The 20099-nt window shown below is 43.8% G+C and overlaps 1 protein-coding gene across 3 annotated transcripts; it reads right to left on the bottom strand.

The window, feature by feature from the left end:
* Positions 1 to 6691: 6691 nt before the first annotated feature.
* LOC120298219 (homeodomain-interacting protein kinase 1-like) lies at positions 6692 to 19720 on the bottom strand. 3 transcript variants are annotated; one of them, XM_039321695.1, is made up of 2 exons: positions 19351 to 19720; positions 6692 to 10899 (listed from the first exon to the last, which is right to left on the bottom strand). In XM_039321695.1, the coding sequence occupies exon 2, from the start codon at positions 10895 to 10897 to the stop codon at positions 9818 to 9820; it is 1080 nt and encodes a 359-aa protein (XP_039177629.1). In that variant the 5' UTR covers positions 10898 to 10899; positions 19351 to 19720; the 3' UTR covers positions 6692 to 9817. The 3 variants fall into 3 exon arrangements, with proteins under 3 accessions (XP_039177629.1, XP_039177627.1, XP_039177628.1); XM_039321693.1 differs by lacking the exon at positions 19351 to 19720 and adding an exon at positions 18502 to 18814; XM_039321694.1 differs by lacking the exon at positions 19351 to 19720 and adding an exon at positions 18341 to 18494.
* Between the last annotated feature and the right edge of the window lie 379 nt (positions 19721 to 20099).

Below are 20099 nucleotides of genomic sequence, written 5' to 3'. Positions count from 1 at the left end.
CATGATTAATTTGCTTTCTAGTATTTGATTAATTCAATTGGTAATAATGCTAATTCTTTGTATTATGGATTTCTCAGGAAATAGTGTCTCATTGATGATCATGTCAGGCAGCAGAGCTACTAATGCATAAAACTTAAGCTTCTCATTTTGAGATAATTCATCTTGTTCTTCCTAGTTTTATAGAAGATTACAGCATTTTATCCACTCTTTCTCTTAAATGGAAACAGTAATAAATTAGTAATAGGAAACTTAATAGCTTCTCAGAATTCAAAAAGCTAACACATGTAACAATATTTTAAGTTTTTAAATTTTAAATACTGGGCCCTGGGATATTTCAGAAGGGGCGTTGACTTACCTGAACGCCTTTTCTCAGCACGGAGATGGATAATCCACGCAGTGGGTTGAGACTGTATTCCTGGCCAATCAGATCAGTCAGCCAAAGTTGCCACGCCCCGTCTTGGACCATGATCCTTAGTCTTGACTCGAGCGCAGCCATTGACTGACAGTAAGACGTTTTGGCTCCACTAAATATACCCTATTATTCTAGTCTATAAGGGTGGGTGTGGATTATCCATCTCCGTGCTGAGAAAAGGCGTTCAGGTAAGTCAACGCCCCTTCTCCAGCACTGGAGATGGATAATCCACGCAGTGGGACATACCCAAGCCTATTGTCCCTTGGGTTGGGGAATAGACTGGTCCCGTGTGCAACTTTGGTCTAGCACCTGCTGGAGAACCCTCCTACCGAAGGAGGCCTCTGCAGAGGAGTACCTGTCGATTTTGTAATGACGAATGAATGGAGAGGGCGAGGCCCAAGTGGCTGCCCTGCATACATCTTCAATAGAAGCCTGCATGGCCCATGCTGCTGAGGTGGCAGCACTCCTTGTGGAATGGGCTGTGATATGCTTGGGGACTTGCAAGGACCCCGCCTGGTATGCCCCCATGATGCATGCCCTAATCCACCTACCGATGGTAGAGGACGAGACCTTCCGGCCCCTAGTAGCAGGGTGGAAGGATATGAAAAGCGCTTCCGAGCGTCGGAATTCCGCTGTGCGTGAAATGTAATGTCTTAGTGCCCTGCGTACGTCCAAGGTGTGCCATGGTTGTTCCAGGGGATGAGCTGGGTTTGGACAGAAGTCTGGTAGGACTATTTCCTGTGATCTGTGAAAAAGGGAGTTGACCTTTGGAATGAATGAAGGGTCTATTCTTAGGACTACCTTGTCCCTGTGAAAAAGGCACAGGTCCTTCCTCATTGAGAGAGAAGCTAACTCGGATATCCGCCGAGCTGACGTGATGGCTACCAAGAATGCTACCTTATGGGTCAGATAGCGAATGTCACATGTTTGGAGTGGTTCGAAGGGCGCTCTGGTAAGAGCTTGTAGTACTCGTGGTAGTTCCCACGATGGATACCTATGCACGGTTGGCGGTCTGATGTTTGCAGCCCCCTTGAGGAAGGATCGTAGTAAGGGATGCTTGCCCAAGGATTCACCGGGGCTGGCAGAAAGTATAGTTGAGAGGGCGGCGATTTGCCTGCGCAGTGTGTTTGGCGAGAGGTCCCTCTCTAGGCCATCTAGTAAAAATTCTAGGATCTTGGGACTTGTGATCCCTTCGAGTAACACTTCCTGTTTAGAGCACCATGATTGGAAGCTTCTCCACGTGGCCTCGTAGATACGGTTCGTGGAGGGGCGCCTTGATGCCTGTATGACCCTAATTACACACTGTGAGCAAGCCCCCTTGGCTAAAATTGACCGTTCAAGAGCCAGACGGCTAGTTGTAGCCATTGTGGCTCTGGGTGGGAGATCTCCCCCTGCTTGAGGGAGATCATCTCCGGAGGAATCCGCCATGGATTCGTGCGGGAGAGACTCCTCAAGTCTGCGAACCAAGGTCTCCTTGGCCAATAAGGGGCCACAAGGATTACCTCGGCCCTTTCCCGCAGAAACTTGCGTACTACCGCCGGAAGGAGAGGTAAGGGTGGAAACGCGTACAGGAGCCCCCTTGGCCATGGGCTCCGTAACGCGTCCGTCTGCTCTGCTCCCTTGGATGGGAATAGGGAGAAGAAGCGAGTTAGGTGGGCATTGGAAGGAGAGGCAAAAAGGTCCACCTGGGGAAGCCCGAAGCGGTGACAGACCTCCCTGAAGATCCTCGGGTGTAGTTGCCACTCCGAGTGATCTATTGTTGATCTGCTCAACAGATCTGCTTGGTTGTTTGCCTCCCCCGATATGTGGTCGGCCTTTATGGAGGCCAGATTTTGTTCCGCCCAGGCCCCCAGTAGGAGGGCCTCGGCCGAGAGCGAGCGAGAGTGTGTGCCCCCCTGACGGTTTATGTGGGCCTTGGCTGTCACGTTGTCCGTCAGGACCAGTACGTGCCTGCCTTTTATGCTGCTGTGAAAATGCCTTAACGCTAGGTGACTAGCCCGCAGCTCGAGCCAGTTTATGTTGTGTCGGAGATCCACCGCTGACCAGCGGCCCTGTGTCCACTTGGTCCCCAAGTGGCCTCCCCAGCCGAATAAGCTCGCATCTGTTGTGACTACTACTCTGTCTGGTTCCCTGAAGGGGGACCCCCTGAGGAGAGATGGAGATAGCCACCACCTGAGGGAGTGTCGTACTCTCAGAGGTATGCCTACCCTCTTCCGGGATGCACTGATTTGTTGTCTCTGAAACGGGAGCATGAACCATGGCAGTTCTCTTGAGTGCAGCCTTGCCCAAGGAACTATTGCTATGGTCGATATCATCTTCCCTAGCAGCTGGGAGAGGCAGACCAGCGTCACTGACTGACCGCGGCTTACCTGTTTTACAGCTTTCTTTATGCTGCTGAGGCGTTCCTGTGATAGGTACACCTTGCATTCCTTTGTGTCTATGACCGCTCCCAGGTGGAGTATTCTCGTAGTTGGGGTTATATGGCTCTTTGGAAAGTTCACCGAGAAGCCGTGGTCCTGCAGCATTTTTATCACTAACTTTAGGTCCGCCCGAGACTGCTGGGCGGACGATGACTGGATTAGAATATCGTCCAGGTAGCACTGGACTCTGACTGGTAAGTTTCTTAGTTGTGCTGCCAGAACCGCCAGAATCTTGGTGAACACCCTGGGCGCTGATGACAGGCCGAATGGAAGTGCCCTGTATTGAAAATGGTGCCCCCTGTAGGCAAACTGTAGAAAGCGGCGGTGAGCCAGAGAGATAGGGATGTGCAAGTATGCCTCCGTGAGGTCGATCGATGCCAGAAAATCCCCTTTCCTTACGCTTCCAAGGATGGAGCGTAGTGTCTGCATTTTGAATTTGCGGTATTTTATGTAGAAATTTAGCCTTTTCAAATCCAAAACGGCTCTCCAACCCCCCGAGGGTTTTGGGACCACGAAGAGGATAGAATAAAACCCCTGGTCTCTCTGGTTCATAGGCACCGGCTCTACGGCCCGTATGTTTAGAAGGTGCTGAACGGCCTCGTTCATGAGCCTTCTCTTTGTTGGGTTTGTGGGACAGGGGCACGGGCGGAAGCGGTTCGGGGGCTTTGAGAGAAATTCTAGAGATAGACCATGACGTATGGTGTTCCTGACCCATACGTCCGTGGTGGTCTCTTCCCACTGGGGAGCAAACCCTGCTAGTCTGCCCCCTATGGGAAGGTCTGGGCGGGAGTCATCTGGTACGGCGGAAGGGGCGGTTGTTCCCCCGAAAGGGCCGTCTTCCCTGTGTTTGCCTATGTCTTGTGTTCTGTCTGTCCCCCTGTCTTTCCCTATCCTGTCTAGCTTGGAAGGGTTGGGAATTTTGAAAGTAGTTGACCCTGGCTTCCGTACGAAAGGATTGTTTCCTTCCCCAGGAGCCGGGTCTCTTGTCCTGCCTTTTAAGCATGTGTTTAAGGACCTTGCGCTTGTCCTTGTTCTCTGTCAGGTATGGCGTTAGTGCCTCACCAAACAGCTTTGCCCCTTGGTACGGAGCCGAAGCCAATTTCCACTTGGATTTGGTATCCGCCTGCCAGTTCTTTAGCCAGAGGATGCGCCTGCTCGTGTTGTTTGCCACCATTGCCTTGGCTGAAAACTTGGTCGCTAAAAGTGTTGCGTCCAACGCATATTCCGTGGCCGCTACCATTTTGCTGAGTTCCTGATGAGTGCGTATATCTTCCATGGGAACCCGGCCCTGTAGCTCACGGAGTCAACAAAGTGTGGCTCTGGTGAAAAAGGACGCGGAGGTAGACGCCCTGGTAGCCCAAGCTATTGCCTGGTGCGTTCTCCTGTAGTTGGACTCACTCTTTCGGTCCTCGGCTTTAAGAGCTTCAGCAAAATCTCCTGATATGGCCGTGTCCGATATGGGTTCGTCCACCACCGGCACCTCCAATGTTCCCTCTAGCTCCCTTGCTACGTTAAATAGCTTCCTCTCCGCATTGCTAGGAAGCGGTAGGGAGGTTGGCGCTGCCCACTGTTTCCTTATTGTGTTTAGGAACATGGTCGGGCATGGTATGCGGTGTTGAGTGGTTACCTTTTCGGCGAACGTCGGCTCAGCCTCCGTGTCAACTGTGACAGGCTCCGCTGGTGTCCCATGCCCCAGATGGGCTGTGGCCTCAGCCTTGCGCAGAATAGTAACAAAAAGAGAAGGGTTAAACAGGCCGCTGAAGGACGGCCCTTGAGGTGAGGTGTCCTCCTCCTCCTCAGACATTTGAATCCCTTGTGACGTACCTGGCTGGTCCAGGTAAGCTTCCTCAGAGACCGACGAGTCTGAGACGGAGGAGAGGTCCTGATGGTCCTCCGTTTCCTCCCGATGCCTCGTTCTAAGTCCTAGAGACTTGGCTTTTGAAGTTTGAGCCCTGGCCTCAAATGCACGGTCCACTGCCTGTGCTATTAGGGTAGCTAGCAGATCCCCCGTCAATGCAGGAGGAGTGACCATTGCCTGCGACCCTGCAGGTGCTGTGGTTAGCATGGTCCTCTGGGTTTCCTGTAACCTCCGTGGGGAGGGGGATCGGGAGAGCGATGAGAAGTCGCCTATCCCACCCTCTGTTTGGGACTGTGATGAGCTCCCTAATGACCAAATGGCCCGTGGGGATGAAGGGAGACCCAGCGGTAGATCAGGACCTATTCCCCCATTCTGCCTATTTTCAATTCTGGCCCTTTTCTGGGCTCTGTCGAACTCTTTTCTAGGGCTTGGTGTCTTCTGATTGCCTGTTTGTCAGCCTTCTTTGATGACTTCCTTGCAGCCTTTCTAGGGGCTGCAGAGGATTCCGAATCCTCTGAAGCAGGTGCTCCAGAGGATGAAGGCGGGGCTCCAGTGGAGGGAATGATTGCTTCCTCCATTCTCCACTAACGCTGGGCCGCGATAGGGGGGACCCAGGTAGTAGGAGAGCTCCAACTTTGAGTAAGGACAGGCGCACTACTGGGGGCGTCTGGAACTCAGGAGCAGACTCTGCAAAATTGTCAGAGTTAGTCACTGTGCACGGATAAGAACAGGCACGCTAATGGGAATGCCTGGAACCCGGCTTGACTATGGTGGGTAAGGACAGGCACGCGACTGGGGATGCCTGGAACCCACCACTAAATCCAGAGGCGTCCGGGCCACTAATGGGGGACCCGAAGTCTGGAAGGAGCCAAAGGCAACTAAACACAGTTAGTTATGAAAGGTTCTTATTTACTTTAGGTAGAAGACACCAAGTCCTGGAACCAGTAGCTATGTGTCTGATTTGAATGTCTCTGAATGAATAATAGATGCTTTAGTACCCCAGTACTGCTTGCCTATTAATTCACTCCAGCGGCTGAACCTAGCTTTCTTAAGGAACTTTAACTCCCCTGTTTGGACAAAAAATATGGCCGCCGCTGCCAGGAAACTACTGCGCATGTGTTAACAAGGCTGCCTATGCCACGTGCGGTTGTAACAAAGAGCTGCGCGTGCTTCCAGCTGTGCAGACAATGGCGCCTCGTTTAAAAAATCCTGAGCCGCCTGGAGTGAAAAGACTGCTCCTTCGCACGCCAGCTGTTTCCCTTAATCAATCTCCCTCCCAGCATGCGTCCCCTTTGTCCTCCGCTTCCATCACTAACTGCTTGCCTTTCTGTCTTTTTTTTGTTGTTGTTTGTTTTAAACGCGAGGGGTTGCCCGAGCCTCCCCGTTTGTTTAAGGCGGCTGCCGGCTGCTGGAAGGTGGCTGGGGTTGGTTAGGGAGGGGAGTTAGGGATTTCCCCCTTTTAAGTGGGGGTGGTTTCCCCTGTAGGAATCTGACTTCCTGAGTTTTACAATTTAGCAAGGAAATTTTTTGAGTGGTCAATTAAATTGAATTAAATTATCTCTAATTAACTTTTAAACTAAGCAATTTCAGCTACTAGAAAAAATCCCCCCTAATGGAAAGGAACTATACCTGCCCAGGAGCCAAAAGTTGTAGATGTCTCGCATGGCCAGATCAGTCAAGACTAAAGGATCATGGTCCATGACGGGGCGTGGCAACTTTGGCTGACTGATCTGATTGGCCAGGAATACAGTCTCAACCCACTGCGTGGATTATCCATCTCCAGTGCTGGAGAAAAGTGGTAGCGGAGGAGGGGAATGAGAGCGCCGCCGGATGGGCAGACAGGTGTCTTGCTCAGCTGTGGCTTGGGGTGCACTTTTTTCAGTGCCATTGTAACTTCAAACAGTCACTAATCGAACTGTTGTAAGTTGAGGACTACCTATACTTTATCACTTTTTTCCTTTTTTATTTTTTGGTCAAGTTTTTGACACCTTGCTAGGCGACTGGTGGTACGCGGATATTGCCATATCCTAAAAGTGGTACAATGAGTGAAAAGGTTGAAAAGCCCTGCTCTAGCTTACTGTTGTGAAAATGAAAGGAATTCTTATATTCATACAACTGAAAGCTGGAGTCAAATATACTGACCTGAGATTCATGAAATATTTAAAAACCCTAGCAAGGTTGTGAAGAGATCTTATCATTTTCATTTATTTTGGTACAATGTCTATTCTTAGCATTATGTAAGTCTGAAATAAGTCTAGAGAAAATCAAGGCAAATTACTCTGTAAGATGGAAGTGACAGAATAGATTTAGTACCAGTAATTTCCTGTCCTTAAGAGATATGCACAAACAATACATCACACTTATATTTTTCAACAGAAAAAGTGGGTGTTTTTTTCTAATATTACAGTCTACTTTAGATATTTGTTATATATTATGGTTAGAAAGGAAGTTTAACAAATTAGGACTTATCCCCTTTTGAACATATGACTCATGTGCTTTCTACAGACTCTTCCAAAACTCTTGGAACTATGTCAGTAAGGCAAATAATGAGAGATGACAAGCCAATAAGACTAAAATGACTGTACTAGTATATGTTATGTCATCTGCTCCCTGTCAATGACCAACAGGATCAGTCACAATGTTTCTTATTTTAATAAAAAAGCTTGGCAAACTCTCAACTATATAATAATTAAATATCTAATTGGAACAAGTAAGTATCAAGATTTTTTTGATGGGAACATATATGTTAGGTAATAAATAAGAAAGCATAAAATCAAAGAAATGAGATAACTTCTTATTAAGCTCAGATAAATTACTGGGTTTTTCTAGTAAAATCTATTTAAAAACCGAGTAAAGAATTTTAAGCAATTGTGGCTTGCTGTGATATGCAGATTTTTAATTATTTGAAAAGGACTCCAAATTTTCAATTTTGGAACATAATTATGCCAAGAAAGAATTGACTGCAAAAACACATTATTTAGATAATGTTCGCTTAGCATATAGGATGCAGTATATGTTTCTGTTGATTACTGATCAGTTTTATATGTGGGAACAAAAATCACATTTCAAATAATTAGCAGTTATGCCGATCCAATATTGGAATCTTTTTATCCAATAGATTTAATACTTGCATAGTTGCTCTTTCCTAGAACAGCTGTTTCTTACTTTGTGAAGCTGTGGTTATAAATAGGAAACAATTGTACTAGTGTTTCACCACTTTTTCATATTGTGTTCTCCAATGTATTAGAAAAATATAACACACTTTTTATTATTCCAGGACTGACAGATCTATAATTTGGCCAGGGAAGTACGCATAGATGCAGGGTACACCTCCGATTACTTTTTTGCCACATCCTCACTTCTTGCATACATAGACAAGGAAATAGGTTGTCAACCCTACCAACAATAAATGGCAGAAAAAAAGGAGCTGATAGTAATTTGTTGTACCTCATCTCAGAATATTTTGAGCTATTAAACTAAGATTTAAATTAGAACAATGGCGCTTCAATATTCTACTGTAATTGAAAAAATTTTCTTTATTAAAAAGGCAGTTTTATGAAGCTCAAATTTCACAAGAATTAGAACAGAAATTAGTATTTTAATTCATGTGTAGATTGTGACCACAATCTCTTCTAAGATTATCAATCCTACCAGACTTTAATAACATTAATAGTAGTAATAACACTAATAAATATAAAGCATGGTGTCAGTTTCTAGGATTAAGTGTACCTAGAGGAATGGCTTGGGATTGGAATCCAATGATCTGTTTAGAAATCCCCCAACTTTTCAGTCATAAGATAGTCTTTGATAAGGCAACTGTGGCAAGAATTGCTAGATTTTCTCTCTGTTTTGTTTTCTAATTGGTCACCCAGGGACATTTTGTAGAAACATTAATAATGTGCTCACTAACCCAAAATATTTGAGACTGTAACACCCTCAACTGAAGGGGGAATATGATTTGATAAACTTTTAGTTTATATTATGTATGGTCAATTTCCTATTTTTAGCTTTGAAAGGATAACTGCGTCTTCTTTGATAAGGCCTGAAATGACTACATGCCATGAAGTAGTGTAATAAATATAATAAGGAGGATTGCTGACAATAGCATGATTTCAAAATCAGGGGCACTCATGGGCAATTATGAAGTGAATGCATATAAGGAAAAAAGTTGTTTTAAAAAATAGATAATCATTTTCCTGAATAAAGCAAATTGGGTTCTACTGAGTATTTACTTATTGCAATTACCTATTAATGCTGTGCTTAGCACAAATATTATAATTTCAACAATGAAAATTCAGATACCACATGTTAGCATCTGATGTGCTAATGTTCTCTATATGAATGGGATTATAACTATCATAATTCCCAGCTCGCATGCTGTACTAGATGATGACAGCTATAATCTAAAATACCAGATTGTGTAAGATTCAATTAATCCATGGTTTCTAAAGCTAATATTCAAATCCAAGTTCAAGAAAACTAGCCTATTTTTTAAAAAAAAATCACTACTTTTTCTTTTGCCATCAGGTGACATGAAAAGCAAAATATGTTACAGCACAAAGGCAGATATAAACTTACAATTACTAGAATTGAAAATGCATATATACAATAAATAATCTAGTATGACAACTTAAAATGCCCCTGTCAATAAGTTTTACATGTTGCTGAACTGAAAAATGAAACAAAATGTAGTTTAAACTTGGCACAGAAACGAAGAGGCCGTTCTACAGATGTTGCACTACCATAGATAAGCTGATCTGACTAGTTCATATAATTAAATTTAGTCAGGTTAAGGAACAAAAGGATGATCTTTCTCTGGAGAGCTTAAGTTATGGGGAAACCGTCCTTCAGGTTCCTCAAACCATAACAAAGAAGTAACAGAACATCAAATAGGAACCAGAAGGAAATTCCTATAACTTTGTCTATAAATATGTCTGTAATGGATTATCTAAGTCAATATTTCTTCTTTTTTTTTTGACATAGTGGGCATGCAATCAGTCAAATTAATTTGAGCTGTTCTATGATACGGTGACCCAGTTCACACTTTAATTCAGTGAGTTGAATTAAAGCTTTCTATTGATTCAAGATTTGATACAAAAGGCATGGTTGAACATAGAAAACTGATACTTACCTATAGTATCGTGACTGCAAATAGGTGGAGCACACAGCTTTTGAGACATGACTAGCAGAGCCAAAGTCTATGACCTTGACCCTATATGGCTGGCGCACAGGATCCACCAACATGATATTTTCAGGCTTTAGGTCAGCATGTATTAGACCTAAGCTTTTCAGTTTCATCAAAGCAGTGGCCACTTGTTGCAATATTGGTCGAATGTATTTCAGAGGCAGAGGGCTAAACTTATTTTGTTTTAAGAAGTCATACAAATTTTGCTCCAGCATCTCAAACACCAGGCATGTGTGGTTTTTGTGTTGAAAACACTCATATGAACGGACAAAGTTATATTCATCAGCATTCTCACTACTCAGTCGAGAAAGGATGCTTACTTCAATTTGACCTTGCCTGGCATAAGAAGGGTGATTTTTCAAAATTTTGATAGCAACAATTTCCTTTGTGCTGCGCTTCCAGCATTTTGCCACCTGTCCAAAAGTTCCTCGGCCCAAGAACTCCAAGACTTCATAGCTATTTGTCATAGAACAAAGAATTTCATGCTGGACTAGCTGGTAATCACCTTCGCCACTGGAACTACTGCTTTTGGTTGTTACAGTGGTGGTAGTGGCCGCAGCACCCACCGTAGGTCTGTTTTGCAGCATGAGAGGTGGATGTTCCTCAATTATTTGCACGCTACCGTTGCTGTCAACTTCTTCACTTTTCCTTTTTAAGCCACATTTTTGATACGGTTCCAGTAAAGCAATGTTAGCCCTGTGTGTTAGGGCTTGGCTGTTTTGAAAGGATGTTGTTCCGCCACTGCCTGTACTGTCTGCTGCTGTAACCACAATGTGCTCAACTGAAGGAGCAGGGAGGAGGAGGTTCTGATCATAAGCAGGGATACTGAAGTTTGCTACCTGGTGAGAAGAGCTTGCTGGCCCTTGAGCACCAGAGAGATTTTTGCTGTGACTGTAATACTCGTCACTGTTACTCTGTCCTGAAGCATCCCAGCTAGAGGGCTCCACTTTCAGTTTCTTGGCACTGCAAAAGGCACTCGAAGATACTGATGGAGGTGAAAACACCTGCAGCTGTGAGGCCATACCTAGAGGAAACAAAGAACTAGACGTCACATTGGCAGAAATAGAAATCACATATCTTTTACCACTGAATAAGAATAGCCAACTCATCATTCATTTCCCCCAAATTTGCTATTAGCAATTATAATTATATCCCATTTCTCTAGATATATATCCTACAAAACCTGATTAGAAGTAATAGCAGGAAAAGAAGCTATACTTATTATTCTGGAATCATTCCACCAGAGCAATTAGTTGCAACAGCTAGCTCTATGCAGAGAGGGAAATCCAGTTGAATTGGAATATTCATTCACCTTCTTCGGAAGGTTAGAAAAGTCCAAGTCAATGTGTGTATGTATGTGTGTGTGTGTGTGTGTGTGTGTGTGTGTGTGTGTGTGTGTGTGTATATATATATATATATATATATATATATATATATATATATATATATATATATTTTCTGAGGTTTTCGCGGGTGTTTGTATATAGGTCTTTGGTTGTTCGGGTTTTCTCCCGCGTAAAATTGGAAGTGTCTTGGCGACACTTTCCCATGTGGTTTGTGATCCGAATCGGATCACAAACCCAAACTCTGGCTCAGATACGTAGACGACACCTTCATAATCTGGCCGCATGGGAAAGAAAAACTGGACAACTTCCTCACACACCTCAACACCTACACCCCAAAATACAGTTCACCATGGAAACAGAAGCTAACAACCAACTTCCTTTCCTGAATGTCTTAGTCTACAAGAAATCCAATGGCTCCCTAGGACACACCACCTACCAGAAGAAAACACACACAAACCGCTATCTGCATGCTCTCTCACACCACCACCCAGCACAGATCAACTCCATAGCCAAGACACTCATTTCCAGAACAAAATGCTTAGCTGACGAACAACACCTAAAAACCGAACTACACACTCTCACCAATGTACTAACACCCAATGGATTCCAAAGAAATAAGATTACAAACCTAATCCAAAAAGAAACCCCCACTAAAATCCAAGACAAAGAACAAGAAAACGGCAAAGCCCTCCTCCCATACATAAAAGGCACCACAGACAGAATCAGTAAGATCCTCCATAAACACAACATCAAAACAGCATTCTGCACAAACAGAAAAATATCCACCATCCTTAGAAACCCCAAAGATAAAATTGAGTTAGAAAATCAAGGAGTATATGAAATCCCATGCACCACTTGTCCCACACATACATCGGACAAACCAACAGAAGAATAAGTGCACGCATTGAAGAACATAAGAACTCAGTCAAAAAAGAGGAACCAACATCTTCCCTGGTCCAACACCTTAAAGCCACAGGACATGAAATTGACTTTAAAAATACCAGAACCATTGCCAAAAGTGAACATTTTAATAACAGAATAATCAGAGAAGCCATCGAGATAGAAAAAACGCCCACACAGCATGAACAAGCGAGATGATACCTCCCGCCTACCAGCCATTTGGAAACCCGCCCTTATTGACAAACGACTCCCTAACACAAAAAATGACACCAGACCCACACTCACAAAAACCACACAGGATGTCACCACCACACATCCACGCAAAAAGCAAACCCAAAGCCACACCGATGATGAGGCACGACCACAAACCAGAAGCCAGACCACAGCTGCATCATTAGCCACTTTAAACCCCTCCAATCCATACATGAAGCAAACTGACACCCTCCATGAAGATGAGGCACGACCACGAACGCGAAGCCAAAAAATAGCAAGGCAGCCCACCATCTTAAACCCCCCTGCAACTCAGACTAACCTGAGCACAACAAAGCCCCCACCCAAACAGAACACTTCCCCAGCCAATCAGAGCACAGCCAACCCCCCAGCCAATCAGAGCACAGCCAAGCCCCTAACCAATCAGAACACACCTCCACCCAATCAGAACACAGCCAAGCTCCCACCCAATCAGTTCATACCCCCACTGGCAGTTAAAAGGAAGAAACAGCTAAGACCACACATTGCTGCCCGAAGCACGAAGCTGAAAACACCAGCCTGAAGATGACAAATGGGACTTCATCGAAATGTCGCCAAGACACTTCCAATTTTACGCGGGACAAAACCCGAACAACCAAAGACCTACATACAAACACCCGCGAAAACTTCAGAAAACATATATATATTTGTGTCTTCAAGTCTTGCAGTGAGATGGGAGGCAAACAAATTTAATAAATAGACAGGTAAAGTCAATCTTGATTCCTGACCATTACATGGACAAATCCGCAAAGCTTTCTTTTCTGAAGGGGTTTGCCATTGCTTTCTTTCTACTTGCTGAGACAATCATCCAGATGAATTTGTGCCTAGAGCAGAACTAGAACTCAGTTTCTACTTTCTAGCCAGATGTTTTTAAACACTACACCAAATAAGCTCTTAATCAAAGTTTATCTTGGTTATATTAACTAAATAACTAGTCTGCTGCTTGCACAAGTTGAGCTATGCATGCATGCGCATGCACACGCTCTAGCCAGCCACTCATGTGGCCCAATTCCAAATCGGCCCCAACCTGGGGATGGGGACCTCAAAACTTCATTTTGTTTACTATTTAAATTAGCCTTTAATTGGGCCTTTAAATTAACCTTTAATGGTTAAAAAGTATCTTTTAATTATTTGGCTTTCCCCAACTATATAAGGTGAGATTATTTAAGAGCTACCCGATTTTTTAAAAAAAAATCAATTTATGAAAACTTTTTTAAATTTTGAAGATACAACACATGTCCACAACTATATAATCTATGCTTTATGCAAGATATTTGTACAAATATTCCATAGTCAATTCATAAATGCATTTTTATTTGCAATAAATAAATATTTGCAATAAATAAATAATAAAATCTCATTCTGTAACTAACTTCCCTATTTAAACAAAGAAATTACCTCACAATGCTGTTGATGCTACCTGTACCAGTTAATACTATTTTTTCTATCTTGCAATGTTATTAAACTCTTTAAAATGCTGCCTATGGTGCAAACACTTTCTTATGCCATCCGTACAGACCAATAGAAATATATCCAGTAAAAAAATGGGAGCGGATAAATAGCTAAAGTTGGTCCTCAACTTACGACCAAAATTGAGCCCAAAATTACTGTGACTAAGCGAGACATTTATTAATTGAGTTTTGCCCCTTTTATGACCTTTCTTACCATTATTGTTAAGTGGGTTACTGCAGTTGTTAAGTTAGTAAGTTAAGTGAATCTGGCTTCCCCATTGATTTTGCTTGTCAGAAGGTCACAAAAGATGATCACATGACCCCAGGATATTGCAAGAGTCATAAATAGGAGTTGATTGCCAAGAGTCTGAATTTTGATCATGTGGCCAAGGGGAAGCTACAAGGTTGTAAATGTCATAAGTCACTTTCTTTAGTGCTTGTAACTTCAATCACTAAATGAAGTTGTAATTCAAGCACTAACATATTAGAAGATAGTTCTGAAAAAAATGTGCGTTTAACTCATGTTAACTATCTCAAATGCAGTTTCAATGTTGAGTCACCTCTAGATTGCATTAAATTTGCATGTTAACTGCCATAACATAAAATTAAAACATTCCTTAGTAACCTTCCAGTATTTTTAAATACTAGAATCCTATTTTAACTACTAACTATAACAGGGGTGTCAAACTCACAACGTCATGTGATGTGTCGTGACATATTGCGACTTTTTTTTCCATTGCTGGCAATGGGGTGGGCGCAGTTTCCGCATGATGCAGCTGGCCCATGGGCCAGCAATTTCACACCCCTGAACTATAGCAATGTATTATACAACAAAACTTTCCCAACTCTAGGGGCAGAGGAAGAGTCAACTTCCTACATGTTAGTGATCCACTGTTCTATCAGCTATTCTAATAATACTCCTACAAAATGTTAACTCTTTTTTCACTCTTTTAATATCAGATCTAACAGAGGCTTAAACTTTAAGACAAGTGTTTTGCCAAGTAAACTATATTCCAATTCGGACAACATAAATATGTTTGGATTTTTAGGAGCTAAGCTATTAATCTATTTGTTCAAGCTACTACAAAGTTTGAACTTCTCCCCTGTAACTACTGTCTTTTAATAATGAACATAAATGCAAGCTTCTTGTATATAATACAATATAAATTAGCCTATACTGCCCTTTTTTATATACTAAGCAATAATCAGATGCCAGTTACCAGTGTCATCTTCTCATGCAAAGGAAAAGCAGCTGCATCATATACATATTTTTCTAGAATATTGCCAGAGAAGAGCTAACATCCATTCCAAAAGTTTTATAGCATATTGGCTCAATGAATAAAAAACAGTAGCAAGAAAATCAAATCTGGCTCCAAGAAACAAATCTCAGGTTTTTATTCCCAAACATCTGCCCAAGGAAATCTGCTGTACTAAAGGCATTGTATCAAGTTTCAAAGAACAACCATAACACATGTTTCAGTAGAGTACTTTTATCAGTATCCAGGAAACTGTCTTAAAACCCTCTCCAGCTTGCATATAAGCTAAATCTAATGCCACATCAGCATCAATTGTGTTATAAAATTGGTCTAAATCAGTGGTTCTCAACCTTTTTAATGCCGCGACCCCCAACCGGTCGTAAGTCGAGGACTACTCAACCGGTCGTAAGTCGAGGACTACTCAACTGGTGCAGCACCGTTTGCAGAATGGTACTTTTGGCGGGCTCAGCAGGGCAGAGACAGCCTGGACAATTCCTATTGGCTTTTGAAAGCCAATAGAATTAGACTCTATTCAAGAGAGTCTATTCTATTGGCTTTCAAAATCCAATAGAATAAAAGGGAGTAGCACAGCTAAGGAAAAGGGGGAAAAAATGGCGGACTGCGTTGTTTGGCGACCCCCGTGAAATGGTTGTTCGACCCCAAATGGGGTCCCAACCCACAGGTTGAGAACCACTGGTCTAAATGCAAACTGTTATCAGGATAAAACACTATTTTGCTGCTATTTACTATCACTTCTCAATAATTTAAAACATGAAAATTCATAGCATGGATTTAATTCTAAAGAATTATACTAAAGGTATAATCTCAACAGAAGGAATAGGGACCTATATCTAGTTTTCAGTCAGTGTTGCATAATGGTTAATTTTTAAAGTATTTACTCAATTCAAATTGAGGCACTTTTTTACAAGGTTTGAAATTCGTTAGTAGTAGTCTCTCGGCACCAAATCTGGGCTATAGGGGGTAGTGATCAAAAACATCCCAATGGAACTGCTTCAAAAGTTTTTGGGTGCATCTAACGGTGTGCAAGCGACCATTATCTTGAACCACCACCATATTGGAAGTCAGCATGAACTTCACTAGCAGTACTCCTTTGGCATCTTCATATTTGGCAGATTTTTCTATGGCACCACTTCCGGTGTGGTGTTGGTTCACGATAATGCTCGCCCACACACCACTAGACAAGACACACCAAGAACTTTTGAAGCAGTTCCGTTAGGATGTTTTTGATCACCCCACCATAGCACAGATTTGACAGTGAGCGACTACTACTAAGGAATTTCAAATTTGGCTAGCGCCGCGACCCGCTTTCCTCCCCCCTCCCGCCATCCTTTAGTCCTCCTCATATACTGCAAAGCTTCACAAATGCACCCCCAAGTTTATTATTGGATGTTACCCAGCTACATTTGTCTTCAGCAGATCAGGAACAAGGAATGAAATATAATGAAATGCTAACATACCATGTTTCCTCAAAAATAAGACCCGGTCTTACATTTTTTTTGCTTCCAAAAGAGGCACCAGGTCTTATTTTGGGGAGATGTCTTACCTTAGGACAACCGCAGCCAGGCCTCCCATGCCCCGACATCTGCCTAGCCTCGCTTCGCCCGCCCTCTTGTGGCGGCGCCTGGCTTCCGTTTCATCATCAGAGGCCTTCAGGGGGTCACCATGCACGTCAATCTGGATGCCATTTCTCTACTGCAGACACCTTTCCGGAAGGCCTCCAAAGGCAAAACAGAAGCCGGGGATGACACGCATGATGAGCAGCAAGTGACTGCAAAAGAAGAGGGCTGGCGAGGCAGGGTAGATGTCGCAGCATGGAAGACTGGCTGCAACGGTCCTAAGGTAAGCATGTGTGGGGCGTGTGGGACAGCTCCATCCCATTCCCACCCTAGCTTGATTTTAACCTGTGCGCCTCACTCCACCTCGTGCAACCAGGTGCAATGGAGTGGGCAGGATCTTAAGTAGGGTTTATTTTTGGAGTAGGGCTTATATTGGACAATGTGTAAAAATCAAGCTAGGTCTTATTTTCAGGCTAGGTCTTATTTTGGGGGGACCATGGTTTATATCTACCCCATCAAACCCAACATGCCTTTGAATGTAAGTTTGAACTACATGCTGGCACAGTTACATCTTGCTTATTTTCTAAGAAAGGTCTACTACAGAACATTGTATCTATTTGCTTAATGCATATCCCACCATTCACTCAGGTACTCATGCAGGTAAACATAGTATTTCCTCCATTTTTTCACAACAAATCTGTGAGGTAGACTGGGCTTAGAATGACTCACTTAAAGTCACCTAATAAGCTTCAATGGTTGAAGGTGGACTTGAAAATATGTCTCTTCAGTGTCATCCCAGTAACTTAAGTTCTATACCATATATATTTTACTAATCAGCATTTTAGACTCATATCAGCTACTCACAATGAGTCACCCAGTTGACTGAATTAGCTGGATTGCTTGAGATCATACAATCTTCTGTACCATAACCACAATGTTCAAACAACACACAATCAATAACTAGCCAGCCACATTTTAGCTTAGCATCTTACATTCATATGTAGAAACTTAACCCTAGCAACTTAAGTGAAAAGTTTTAAACCATTACTATTTTCATATCAAATTAACTGAGGAATGCCTTAAGGTGAGTTACTTATACAGCACCTTACAGATCTAAATCTAAAATCTCTAGCTACTTCTTACTCTGAAAGAGCATTTCTAGGTACAATCACTGTGGGAAACTGACGAAAGATTATAATTGCAACAATAGAATGCCACAAGATTACTGAGAAATCCATCAACTATTCTAAAGTTATTGTGCTATGAGAAAAAAAAATCAACTGATTTTCCATGGGTCTGTTTGTGTGTGTTTAAATGTTTTCTGGGAAAATATGTCGTGTTTCTCTGCAAGAAGCGCTCCCGCTAATTGCTAATTCGGTATAATTTTTGTAAGCTTCAACTGTATTTCAGCTTAACAAAATTGCCTAATGCGCACAACACAAGAACGTTTTCGGAATGTTTGACGCAATTTACATGCTTGAGGAATCCGCTCAAGCGATTTAAGCAGGAGAGAACAAACAACTTTGAAGAATGGAAAAATCCAGTTTCTTTATTTATGTTTAAGTCGCTGGGAACCAGGGAAAAAAGGCCGATTACACCATATTAGGGAAAAAACAAAAAAACTGATCGTCTACCGACGATAACTCTTCCATGGGGTCTCCCCTAGACCCACCACAATTTACTCACTTCTGGCAACGATTTTCGCTCGTCGTCTTTCCTAGCAGGCCTCAGCAGTCGCCCAGAGATATGGCGGTCACTGACCTATCAGTCAAGGCTAAATCGCGTCCCCAGCGGCCTGTCCCATTCGACCCTACCCTCTCACGGCCGCCCCGAGGGAAGGTACTTACTCGCCACCGTTCGGGGTATCTCAACCGCGGGCCGGGCCGGAAGCTGCCTGCCGGTGCCGGGGGACAAGCGGGCGCATCCTAGCCCTGGGCGAGGGGGAGTGCGGCCGCGGCGGCCCTGTCGAGCCGGCCAGCCCACAGGCAACCCCCAAGCCGCTCAGCCTCCGCTTTCGCCAGGCTTGGGCCCCCGTCGCCCGCCAGCAAGCCCAGCCCGGCCCCGGCCCCGCCGCTCTGCTAGATGCCGCGCCCTCAAGGGCCCCTCGGTTCAACCCAGCTGCTCCCGCTCCCTTCCGCGCCCCTCGCCTAAATCAGGCTGAACCTGCCGAATGCGGAACTCAAGCTGCCCCGCACGCTCTGGGCGGCCAGGCAAAGGAAGCCGAGCGCCGAGGAAGAGATGGGGAGGATCATGGGAACCCACGTGACGGAGAGGGAGTTGCTGAACGGCGCTGAGTTTGTGGCGCAAGGAAGCTTGGGTGCATTTTCTCCAGTGTTCACAGGCAGAGTGATAATGCGAATTTCTTTTTGGTTCGCCCGACACGCTATCAAACCGAATATCTGCTCAGTTTTCTTGTGATGGTTTACTGCGAAGTAGCCAAAGTCTCTAAGAGCCGAAGTGGGTTTGGGACAGCAGGCAGAGGCTGATAACGCGAGCGGGAAAGCTCGCCCTAGAACTGATCGCCTGCCGCGCCTTGATAGCCGTCCTGAAAGGATTCGTCGGGTTTCGTAGCTTTCCGCCGTTCTGTCCAGCTTCAGTCCTGGGCCCATTATTCGGATTAAGACCCACCGAAAAGGGCTCAAGTGGCGTCAGGGTTGCCGCCAGACTTGTTTCTTTGTTCAGTAGAAGCTACTTACCTCTGAGGGCATCGCAAATAAACGGTTTTAGTTAATGTTTTCAGAAGCAACGTGGCTCTCGGTTGTATTCAGCGAAGTAAGGAACTGAAACCCTCTGCTTATCTTTGTTTTTCTTAGTGTGACTGTACATTCACTCTACTGTCCTCGACGTATATAGTTTAGTGACGGTTTAAAGTTACAAAGGCACTGAAAGTTACATGACTATTTTTCACACGACAGTTGCAGCACCCCGTCATCATGTGATCAAAATTGGGGCAATTGGCATATATGAAGATTGCAGGATCTTGGGATCATGTGATCATCTTTTGCGACCTTTTGACAAGCCAAGTCAATGGGGAAGCCAAATTCACTTAACAACCTTGTTACTAACTTAACAACCAATGAAGGAGAATATTTGTAGCTCAGGATTGAAATGAGGGGTCCTTGGTGCTCTCTGAGCTTGCTTGTTTTCTTGCAAACGTTTCATTACCCTAACTAGGAAACATCATCAGTGCTAGTAAGGAGTGCTGTTTGCTGTCGGTTTATATTCTTGTATCTTGCCTGTCTGATGGATGGGGGCTGTCTTAGGGTTCTTTGGTTGGGCTGTTTACTAATGGCACTGTGGCAGTTTCTTTATTGGGGTATTGTTTGATTCTTGGTCTGAAGTTGACCTTGAAGTTAATCTGTGCTGATTTAACAACTTCATTGATTCACAGCTGTGGCAAGAATTGTCATAAAATAGTGCAAAACTCAATGTCTTGCTTAACAAC

The sequence above is a fragment of the Crotalus tigris genome, unplaced genomic scaffold, assembly GCF_016545835.1.
Source record: "Crotalus tigris isolate CLP2741 ecotype Arizona unplaced genomic scaffold, ASM1654583v1 scf7180000023807.91287, whole genome shotgun sequence".
Taxonomy (NCBI): Eukaryota; Metazoa; Chordata; class Lepidosauria; order Squamata; family Viperidae; genus Crotalus; species Crotalus tigris.
The sequence above is the reverse complement of the archived record's forward strand: the minus strand, read 5'-3'. Positions and strand labels throughout refer to the sequence as shown.